The 12,072-nt window shown below is 43.0% G+C and overlaps 1 protein-coding gene across 6 annotated transcripts in view; it reads right to left on the bottom strand.

The window, feature by feature from the left end:
- Positions 1-1,494: 1,494 nt before the first annotated feature.
- The window catches only part of add3a (adducin 3 (gamma) a), a 271,834-nt gene continuing 261,256 nt past the window's right edge, over positions 1,495-12,072 (bottom strand). For all 6 annotated transcript variants that reach the window (XM_063198402.1, XM_063198410.1, XM_063198395.1 and 3 more), the window contains one exon: positions 1,495-6,342. In XM_063198402.1, coding sequence (XP_063054472.1) covers positions 6,089-6,342 — 254 coding nt within the window. In that variant the 3' untranslated portion in view covers positions 1,495-6,088. The remainder of the gene's footprint in view (positions 6,343-12,072) is intronic.

Here is a 12,072-nt window from a genome sequence, read left to right as displayed (position 1 = left end):
CCTGAGATTGTCCTGGGTGAGATTGCCCTTCATCAGGATTGGCAGCAGGGAAGCACCAGGCTCATACTGAATGCAGCAATGTCACAGCACCAGAGCTTTTGTGGCTCTTTAATCATAAAAAGGAATATGAGATGTGAATGATGAAGATCAGCGCATTCCCAGATGCACACACAACCAAAAGTGATCTGCATGAAATGTGTGTGCTGTGAATGTGTTTGACTGGAATGGTGTCAGGAGACATGGCGTGAGTTAAGTTGCCGACACACGGTTAAAAAGTGAAGCCTTGGACCAACTCGGAGGGGAAAATATGCAAACATGGTGCGCATAGATCTTTTATTCACAGTGGTTTAAGTAAATTAACCACCATGTAAATTATGAACAGGTTGTTGTTGGAATAAACCAAGGATGCTGTTGCCCGTGTTAGTCCGTGCCTGGCATGTTCACACACAATCTCACTACACAGTGCATCACGTAGGGCAGGGCTATTCAATTAGAATTTCATTTGGGCCACATTTCGAAACCAAGAACTGCAGTCGGGCCGCACATTTTCAGATATCACGACCACTGAAATGACACTTAAAATCTGTAGTCCCCAAACAAATTTTAAACATGTTCCTCGACCCTAAAACGTAACCACATTGAATGTGAATGTATAAGACGAGCAGAAGATTCACAAGCAAATAATGTGTTGTACTGCAGTAACAAAACTGAAATGTATACTGCTTCATTTTGGGGCCATGTCTGGGCCGCATGTGGACTGCATTTGGGCCGCATGTGGCCCTCGGGCCTCCAATTGAATAGCCCTGACGTAGGGTGAGAGTGCTGTATGAGTGAGCGCAGGCACTGTACATGCACAGACTATTCTGATTTCAAACGGCATATTCTCAGAATGTGGTTTAAAACAGTTTCCGGAATATTCCGTTTACATGTGTGAAGCAGCTTTCTGCAACCGGAATATTCCCAAAACACAGCAGCTTTCCTAATGAATTTATACTGCATTTATACTGTACGACTCACGCACAAACCAAATATGAATCCGTTTAAAATGGCAATGTTCCTCGCATGTTACTGCGATCATTGTTTTGCTATTTAGATCCCTATGTAGTAATTAACCAGTGAACATCTTATGCCTCTTTTCCACTGCCGGTTTTCCGGTTGGCCTACAGCTCGACACAGCGCGATTCGGCCGCCACTTTTTGCTTTGCGATTGAGCGGTGTCGTATTTATTCGAAAAGCAAAAAGTGGCGACCGAGTCTCACTTTGTCGAGCTGTAGGCTTACCAGAAAAATGGCAGTGGAAAAGAGGCATTAGACTCGGACTGAGTGTTTATTTTTAAGCTGGTTCAAAGGTGCACTATTCAGTGTACGGCAGTGTGATATGCACAGCGTGATATGCAAGGCTTTTGCTTCTGTCCCATTTTTTTTTTAAGGACACTCTTTCCTCAATTCCATTTTCTCATTCACAGATCTGGCAACAACACAAAGATGGGCATGCTTTGTCTTAAAATAGTTTTTCGTTTATTTTTTTGTGAATGTACACTGATTAGCAATACATCTAAAAGCAAACTCCATTAGATAGACCATTTATATAAGATTTCACATATCACAGATAAGCTCGGCTTCCAAAGTAGCATGCCAAAGCTTTTTTGTCATTTATTTTTTTTCTCCTTTAAAACAGAAACAAAAGTGATGGAAAAAATAGAGGCATTAGTAAAACAAGGTGCAAACGGTCAGAAATAAAAAGATAGGAGAAAAAAAAAGCTGGAGGAGAAAAAAAGAAAAGAGAATGCAATGCACATTCATTCATCTGCCATAATATTGTGCTCGTAACTGGTGAGTAAAAAGCGTTCGTGCTCTGTAAACTATTTTTAAACATACTGCAGTACAAACGGAGAACTGAAATCATAAAATAACTTGTAAAAGAAGGGAAAAAAAGATGGTATGAAAGAGGAGGAGAAGGAGGAGGGTAAAAAGAGAAGGAAAAAAAGTAGTACGACTGGATTGATTTAAAACATGATGTTAATATGAGGAACGGCTTTTCTCTATCCCAACCCACCCTAATCCCCATGAAAAAATAGGCGCGCTCCTCAATCCAAATGCACCCCCACCCCCCACCCCCACCCTATCCCCATACACAGCAACACCCAGTCCAGACCCCCTTCTCCAAAACCCATAAACTTTCCACAAAGTAAGTACGCCTCCGTTCTTGCTTGGCCCTGACTTTGGCGTTTTCGACATGTTATGAGTTCCAGCCTAGGGGAGCCGCTCTGAAGAAGCCACATGCTTTATTTACACAGCTTAACAACATGTGCCTTACCCACAGCGCACACCTACCCACCCCAACCCCCAAACACAGTCAAGTTTGCAGTGCTACTTAAACACTTTATCAGGGGTGCATTTCTCGAAAGTGTAGTTGCTAACTATGTTAGCTACTTTGTTGGTTGTAATGCAATTACCCATTGGCAACTACCCAAGTTGCTAACTGCCAACAACTACGCTTTCGAGAAATGCGCCCAAGAGTAGCGACCGACACTAGGAGTCTCAAATCCAATCCAAGTGTCGAAACTAACACGGCAAATTATGCTGTGCAACGACCCCCATTCCAAGCATCACCCATTCGACACCTCTGCTTACCTTACTCCCCCTTGCTATATTACCACCCACCCAGCCCATCCACCCTTGAGTCCAGATCCAGTACTTTCACATTGCTGGCTGGGATGTCTCTGTCTGTCCGTTGGCTGGTTTGTCCTCTTTGCCCACTTTAAACCCCCCAGCCCTCTCTATATGAATCAACCCCTTGACCACAGTGACTTGGGAGTTATTTTCATGTGTGACAGACAACCTTTCCTTTTTTGCACTGGTCTCTCACACGTTACACAGTTTCATCTCAAAGGGTCTCTGTCATCATCGTGGACAAGATTTTGGATTAACTTTCAGATAATCTTGTCGCAAAAAAACATTAAAAAAATAAAATAAAAATATACAAAATGAAAATCTGATCAAACTCAGATTGAAGGAGGCGAGGGACCTACATGTTAAATCAAGAAAGAGGTGTAGCCACATCTCGGTCCAAACTGCCAGTGCCATAAAACTTCACGCTCGCACCCCCCACCACACCCCAAACCCGCCCCGCCCTGCCCCAAGATCGGAGCCCCCCCCCCCCCCTTTTTTTTTTTTTTACCCCTTAACACCACCAGCCACAAAAACAGTCCTTGGATGTGGATTTACTGGGGGTGGGTAGGTGGAGGGATATAGAAAAAAACACAAGATTGTTGAAATGACAAAGGCAGCAACGTCGACAAAAACGATGTCAACGAAAAAAAAAAACCCAACCCTGGGTGAGTAAGCAAAGCAAGGCAGCGGAGAGAGTAGTCTGTGGCGTAGTGGCTTACAGTGACTGTGGGGGTGCCATCCCTGTTTCACTCACGGGTGACTAAACATGTGGCCTTCCCCACATCACATGATCGGACATGATTGGACTCCTCATACGAGTTCAATAGTGGTCTAAGGACCCATAACTCCCTCCCTCTTGTCAATCTTCTCTGCATCTCTCCCATCCTCCCCCTCTTTCTTTCTTTCTGTCTGTAAAAAAACAAGCAGGAAGACTGTAGCTCAACCCTTGTCTTGCAATTATATATCTTTCACAAGTCTTTTTTTAAAACGTTATGGCTCACTGACATTAAACACCATTAAACACGCCCAACTCTGATTCACACTGCTGCTGTCCGGTCGCTGTTTTTCATAGTGATTGTGAAGAGTGATTGAACGGCTTGCTTTTTTATAATGCACTTTTTAAAAAAATATCTGGGATTGAGATTTCATGTGTGATTTTTGTTGTTATTATACATGGTTGTAATGTTAACGCATATATATATGTTTATAACAGGATGCTTAACACACACACAAAAGAAACACACTCGTTATTTTTTTTTTGTACTACTCCCTTTTCCATAGCCACTCTTTGAAATGTCTTTTTCTCCCCCATACTCCTCAAGCTTTTCCAATCTTTCTTCTCTAGCGTCATCTCGCCCCCCTCTCCACCAAACACTTTCTCGTTTTTCCTCGTCATATCTCCTTCATTGGTGAAAACAGACTAATTGTGTACAGGTTTGTGTTATACACCATTATAAAAAGTGCAACAAAACAAAACAACAAACAAAACAAAACAAAATTGAGTACAAACACAGAATTAAAAATTAATTCAATAAATCCAGTTATCGTATATCCACTAGATGCAGTTGTTTTTTTTTTTCTTCAAAGATGTCTTGAGCTACAATATTTGAGAAATCTGGCATCACTATGGCCATAGAAATTTAAGTAAAAGAAATTCACACGAAAAATAATATGTTGACCATTTTAAACTTTTTTTTTCAGTAAAAGCATAGAAACGGAGTATAAAATAAACAATTTATCTACCATGAAACCACACTAACTAAAATCAGAGATGAATGTTAAACGTCTGGAGAGATGGAAAAAAAAAAAAAATCCAATGCATGATGTAAAACGGATGAGATTTTCGTTTCACTAAAACGTGATCGTTTCATCTTTTTTTCCCATTCAGTTTGGCAAAATGAAAAAAATGGGGGCGACGACAGTGATCAGGAAGAAAGGCGGCACAGATTTGTATCTCAGGCTGTCCCAGCAAAGAAAAGCAATCCCATTTGTTTTGCCACTAACGTAAAGATTAATTGATGACCTTTTTCAAAGGTACAACAAAACCACATCCTTTGTCTGGACTGCGCAAGACAAAAAAATAAAAATAAAAATGAAATGACAGGTAGCAAAGTATGGGGAATAAAATGAGAGAAAAAGACAATAATTCATAAAACCCTGTTTGAAAATGTTCTCCAAAAAGAACTAAAACTGATTCCAGTGACTTTTTTGTCTTAATTGCGTGGTGTTTTCCCTCATTCTCTTCCGTCCCCAGCAAAGACGAAGAGTCCAGACACACAGGGGGGGTTGGTAGACGAGTGAAAAGTTCATCATAAAGACTAAAATAATCAATCTCTGTGTTGGAGGTGGGTGATGCTTTGTTTATAGCTTAGCTTAGCCTCCGTGGCCCATAAAAAATAACAAAACAATGCAAGGGCCATCATTATGCAAGGTGGAGTTGGTTGGGTTGGGGCAGGATGTCGGCAGGTGCAGTCGTGTGAAGTGAGACTTCAGAAGAAAACGAGGAACGGCCCATGGGCCTATGGCAACACGGCAGTTCCTCTGGCAGGAAACACCAGTTTACAAGCTTCTTTTTTACTCAACTTACAAATGAGTCGAGTTTTGAGGACTCCTCCCCCGTGGAACACTCAACCTGCCTATGAAACTCATCCTCAAGCTCATCCTCACGATTCCTTACTGAGAAAACAAACAAATCGTGTTCAGTCATCTCTCTCTTTAAAACTCAAGTAATTAAAATCAAACATGGATTTTTTTCTTCATTAAGCACACTGGCCCCCCAAGGGATTCATTTCTTTTCTTGCGTAAATGACTCATAAAATTCATAACACAAAATGTGATTTGAATCGCACCGAAAAACAAGAACAGGTCTTGATTGGCTAGAAAAGCAAGAACACAACAATGATGGGTTTTGTAGGCTACAGGCCCCGTATACGTGTGTGTCTGTTGTTTTAAGAAGGATTTTTTTTAAAATTCTGTGACTAAATGGACCATGAGGAGAGAGTGGTGGAAAGTTCTTGGCGTACAGAAAGACGGGAAGAGCACATGAAACAAAACGAAAAACAAAAACCTCTGCTTCGCTTGGCTGCCACAGGTCATCAGACCCTCATTTCACACGCCCGAGTCTGAGTAAGCCCACATGACTTCTCCTCATTCTCATAAACAAACAATCTCCACACACCTCCACTGCACTCATAATCTCTCACAGAAAAAAAAAATAAACAAAACAAAAAAACCTAGGAAAAAAGAAAGGTGTGACGAGGATTTCATCTGAAACACGACAAAAAAACCTTGCCCCTTTGATTCAACTTCCTCCGAATCTCACACCTACACTCTTCCTCTCTCTCTCTCTTATCTCATAATCATCATCATCATCATAATTATCCCCCTATCCCTTTATTCTTCTCTCCTACACCACCTCAGGCCTCCACCTTCTCCTTCTTCTTGTTCTTCTTGAGGAAGGAGGGCGTGCGGAACTTCTTCTTCTTCTTGTTGGGCGACTTGGAGGGGGAGCTGTCGGGCGAGAGGGCCTCCTCGATCTTCTCGCCCACGGCCGGAGGCTTCAGGCTCTCGGCGCTGGTGGTCAGCTGGCTCATGCGCTTGCTCAGCTCCTCCTCGTTCTGGTCGTCGTGGTGACCGCCCTTGCCGTTCACCAGCACGCCCGTGTGGTTCTCTGTTTGTCAGGGAAGAAGAGGTAGACAGTTAGAGAGAGAGAGAATTAGTACACAGTTTTAAGTGGATTTTAAGACCTAAAAGGTGTCTAAGATCTAGAAAAGACCTAACATGTCAGTGTTAGTCTCTGTTGTGTCAGAGATGGAGAGAGAAAGCCATTAATGAAGTGAAGGTGAACAACTGACATTTTCTAACTGGAATCTAACACCAGTGGTTCACAAAGTTAGGGTGAGGCAGAACGACAGAACTGTTAAACACTCACGCTCTGGCAACTGAAGGAATTCCCAAGTAAGGCGTACAAAAAGGAAACACGCCATACCCCATGGGTTGTGACTCAGCGATACAAATTTATGTCAAATAGATAAAAATAACTAATGATGACTGAAATGTCTATCAGTTGTCTCCATCACAGAGAGTCAGATAATTTAACACAGCGAGAGAAAAAAGGAAGCCCATCCCATGCTTTTGACTCAATACACACTAAGACTAAATAACCGGAAACACATCCCAGGTTTCTGACAGATAGCCAACACATCACACACAACTCATCACTATACCGGCACAAATTAACTATAACACCACTAGTGAAGATATCAGTGCCTGAAGAAAAAAAAAAAACATTGTCGTAGAGCAAGTCAGTGCAGTGTTTCTCAAAGCGGATAAATGACCTTCCTCTGAAGGCTTAAAGTTACAAAATGTCGTGAAAAAATGATGTAACTGACAGTTTACATTACCATCCATCTGTGCGTCACTATGACAACTATTACTGAGGAAGTTCTTTTTTTTTTTGAGTTCCAGTAATGTATCTTCACTAGAAACGATGTAAAATAAACCAAGCTTCCTCTTTTCTTCCCTCACAGACGACCAGAAACAGACACAGATTGCCCGTCTTAACCAGCTGTCCTGACGATTGTTACAACCCGTAACATAAATGGGACTCGAAAACGGAAAATGGAAAACGGAAAACGGAATCAAATAAGGGTATTTATTAAATATGAAACAAAGTCTGGGGGGTGAACAAAAAGAGGAGCCCAGCTCCTATGCAGTTCAAGCGTCAAAAGAACAAAAAGGACAAACTAAACCTGGCGGTAACAACGATGGGCAGGGGGGACAAAAGGGGGAGGGCAAACAGGTTAGTTGTCCCAGGCCCAGGAGAGTGTTGCCAGATTGGGTTGTTTCCCGCATAAATGGGCTGCTTAGGATGGCTGTCTGCGGGTCAAAATGGGTAAAAAAAGGTGGGTGGTGGGTTTTTCCTGCAAATGTACGGCTATAGTTTAAATTGGGTGGGATTTAGTGCTTCCTGGTAGGTTTTGAGCATTTTTTTGGGCTGGAAATCATCAGTCTCATCTGGCAATCCCGGTCCAAGATGGGGCCAGAATTGGGTCCTCAATACATTGTATGTATAGAGTAGAGTGGGTTCTTGGTCCTTCATTATCAACCGCAATCAAATCAATTATCTGACCTTCAAACATAAAGGGGGCAGTTGTCCCAGAATTGGGTCCTCATTACATTGTATGTATAGAGTGGGGGACCTTTCAGAAGACTATGCCCCAGGACCGGCTAAAGCAGTCAACGGACCTGACGATGGGGGATGGAGTCAAGTCAACCTTGATGACATGCCCCAGTGTGGAAAACTATCAAAATGTCCTTGGCCCTTGATTATCAACCGCAATCAAATCAATTGTCTGCACTTAAGGACAAACAGTCTGAATTATGCTGCAGAGGCTGTGCGCACTTCAGAACACACGCATGTACACGACAGACTTTGACGCAACTCTTACATGATACATCAAAGCTATCAAATCAGGCTTTGATTTGGTGTGTGTCTGCGCACATGTGTGTGTATTATTTGGTTAATATACAGACTCTGACCCAGTGCAACACATGACTCATACAATCAGTCTCTCTCAAGCCAGAACAAGATTGAGAGCATGACACCAGAGATGTTCTATAGAGATATGCCAACATAATAGGTTTCTATGGTCACCTAACATGACCAGGTTCCGGTCTGCCTAAAGGGGGGTGTCATAATGCTCCTACAATGAATAGAACAGTCCTTAGGTCTGCCTAGGTCTGCCTAAGGGGGGACCAGAACCAGGACCAGGAAACAATGGGTCAATGGAACCTCTCTCTCTCTACTCTCTCTGATGACATTGGTCGTATAAGATGGTGGTCATTTGTAAAGAAGCGCTAGCGTTACTTGTACACACTCAATCCGTGTGTTATTTGGCAGCATTTACAGAGTCTGACCCAGTGTCATACATGATGACCTCTATACAAAGCTTTCAATCAGTCTACAAAACCAGAACCAAATTGAGAGCGTGACACTTGTCATATAAGACGGTGGTCATTTGTAAAGAAGGGCCCTTGCTATTGGTACAGCCAATCGGTGTGTCTGCCTTGCGGTGAGCTTTCTGCAGCACTGCTGAATGGCAGACTGTGGGAGAGGGAGGGAGAGAGAGAGAGCTAGCAAGAGGTGAGGGGATAGAAGGACAGGTGGTGGTGGGGGTGTGAGTGGAAAATATCAGGGGACATGTAACGACTAAAAAAAGTGTGCCGGTGAAAGAGAGGGAGATGAAAAAAGACAATGAAAAAGAAATGGAGAGGAAAAAGAGCAGGCAGGAGGATGGTAAAAAAAAAAGGGATGGTGAAAACCAAAAATTGAGAAACGCAGAAAGATGGAACGATTTCTCAAAAATTTAAAGCAAAAGAGGCTGGCATACGAAAATGAGGAAGGTGATTCAATCACCCGGTGACAGACTATCACACCATACAGGTACCACAGATAGAGAAGTAGGGAAGACCCAAAGCATGAGAATGACCACGCGAGAGAACAATAAAACGCTGATAAAAAAAACAAGGCACAAAAAGTATAGAGATGTTGAGAGATGAAGGAAGAGATATAAAACAAACAAAAAAACATGACAAAAGAGTGTGAAAATAAAGCGGGAAAATTGAAAAGCAAATAGAAAATTGAAATTTGCTCAAAAATTTGAAAAAGTGACAAGGTTGAGAAATGGGTAGAATGATGGCTAAAAAGGCCCCAAAAGGCGACCAAAAGGGATGGGGGTCAAGAGCGAGAGCGAGAGCGAGAACGAGAGCGAGAGAGAGCGAGAGAGAGCGAGAGCGAGAGCGAGAGCGAGAGAGCGAGAGATCCAAAAGGCCACCGTGCAATGCAGAAAGGGCAGAACGAAGAAACATGAAGAGAATGATGCTTAAAAAGAAATGGCCAAAAAGGTGCTGAGAGCGAGAGAGCGCAAAAGAGCGAGAGAGCGAGAGAGCGAGAGAGCGAGAGAGCAAAAGAGAGAGAGAAACACAGAATAGGCCTTGGGCTGTAGTGCAGAGAGGGCGGAACAGGATGCGCACTTCCTCCTGTCTGAGAGTCTCACGTCTCTGAGGGCTCCACCACACCGCAGGCCTTCCTCTTGTTCACACACACGCACGCATGCACACACACACACACGCGCACACAAACACACACACGCACGCACGCACACAAGCTTTGATGTGTGACAAAACCTCTGAGCCACTTCAAAGGACTGTGGTCCAACAAAGTGCACCCTTCACTTCTTGCTTGGTCTGGCGGGGCAGCTTCAATTGTTTTGACCTCCACAAACACTCGTGTCATTAATAGAGCCCGCCGTTTGCTTATTTGTTGATTCTCAGAGTCCTAAACAGGGAGTTTTTCTGAGTAAGAGCAAGGTCCTGTGTCCTATTGGGGAGTTTTTTTTCTGAGTAATGGCAGGCTCTTGTGTTTTGTACAGGACAGGATGCAGGGGACAAAGGCACTTGTGCTACGGAGGTCTGGTGAGAGTGTACTATGGGTCACTGGTCTAAAACCAGCACCCAACCTATCGTGAAAAAAAGGATTCGGCCAACAAACTGAGCTTTGGGACAGGAAATGCTAGAATTTGGTGTGTCTGAAATTGTCTAAAAGTGTCTTCAATTCAGAGGACAAGAGAAAAAAAACTTTGGATCAATACACTGGGCTTGTGGGACAGAAATGCTTCATTTACAGGCAGATGGAGCACAGCATTGCTTCACGGATCCATCCCTGAACTGGCGAAACATGTTCACCATGGCGTTTTGCAAACGGAAAATTACCACATGTAATTACTGTACCTAGGGCCCAACGTTTCGACATTTCCAAAAACGCTCCTGTGTCTTCATCAGAGTCATGAAAGGGCATTGGGGTTTGCCAAGGGCTTTCGGAGAAGAGATGGTTTCCTAACAAACTCATCTCTACGGCAAGCCAAAAGCACTACGCAACCCGTTTGGTTAGGCATCATTAAGCAAGCTCTTCACACCTTCAAACATGCAGTTAAAAGGCTAATTCTGAATGTCGTTGACAATTTGTCAAGAACTACTGTTTTTTTTGTAACCCTTCCTCTGCCTCAAGGGCCTGACCCCTATTCTTCCAAGAACAAGGAAGGAAAAAAAATCTAGCCAGACGAGTGTCAAGAGTTCATATTATGAGATAAACACCAACAAGCGTTGAGGAATCCACCTCAGCAGGTTTTTTTCAGCTGAGACTGCATTATTTAGGCTCTTTCAGCTGCTGCATCAGGTCTTACAGGCGCATAACTATCAACGTCTTGCAATGGGGCACCTAAGTCATGCCCTCTACTTCCTGGTTCATGGGGCAGAGGGAGTCAAAAAATGAATACTGGGTTTTAAAATGAGTGATTTTTGGATTTGTGGTGCAAATGTGGAGGTCCAAGGTTTGGATTGGTGTCAAAAAACACTAATTTTCAAGCCCAGTAATTATTTTTTGACTCCCCCTGCTCCATGAACCAGGAAGTAGAGGGCATGACTTAGGTGCCCCATATCACGCAGGGGAGAGGAATGAAGTGAATTTATGGAGACGACTAAAGAACCAAACAGAAAAATGGGACACTTGGTTGCTTTAGTAACTCCGCTACATCTGAAGATATTATGATCTGATTTAATCTACTCTAATCCTCTTGTCACATCATGTTGTAGTGTAAAGGTTGAAATGCAAATTTTTGGAGCCGACTTACAAAAAAAAACAGCTTAACCCAACACTCTTTTCTCAAGTGAGCTTATTTTTCCACCGAACAAACTGAGTTTACAGTAGGCGCATGACTACCAACTTTTTTTTGCCACATCACGCTGCATTGTGCTGTGGTTAACTGCGGATGTTTTGAGATGAGTCGACGACTGAACAGAGCATCCTTTTGCCTTAGCTCACCAGGTTAAGACAATGAGCAAAGAGGGCTATGTATGAAGCTTGCATCTAGTCTTTGGTTCTGTCTAAGCTATGGACGTCTTCAAGATAATGCTGCATTGTTCATGAAGTGTTGATGGTTTAAAAACAACCCGTCATAAAGCTTGTTACTGGCTTAATACCAGGGGACAGTGCATTTATTACCTCCGCCAAGGAGGTCACGTCTGTCTGTCTGTCTGTCTGTCTGTCTGTCTGTCTGTCTGTCTGTCTGTCTGTCTGTCTGTCTGTCTGTCTGTCTGTCTCTATGTCTGTCTCTCTGTCTGTCTCTCTGTCTGTCTGTCTGTCTGTCTGTCTGTCTGTCTGTCTGTCTGTCTGTCTGTCTGTCTGTCTGTCACAAAAAGTTATGAACGGATTTGGATAAAACTGTGCAGAGTTGTTGGAAATGACCAAAGGAACAACTGATTAAATTTAGGTCGTGATCCGGGTCACGATCCGAAACCAGGATTAAAAAAAAAAAAAAAAAGATTCTTCAGCATTGCTTGC

Source organism: Engraulis encrasicolus, chromosome 1, assembly GCF_034702125.1.
Source record: "Engraulis encrasicolus isolate BLACKSEA-1 chromosome 1, IST_EnEncr_1.0, whole genome shotgun sequence".
Lineage (NCBI taxonomy): Eukaryota > Metazoa > Chordata > Actinopteri > Clupeiformes > Engraulidae > Engraulis > Engraulis encrasicolus.
This window is presented reverse-complemented; position numbering and strand designations above follow the sequence as displayed.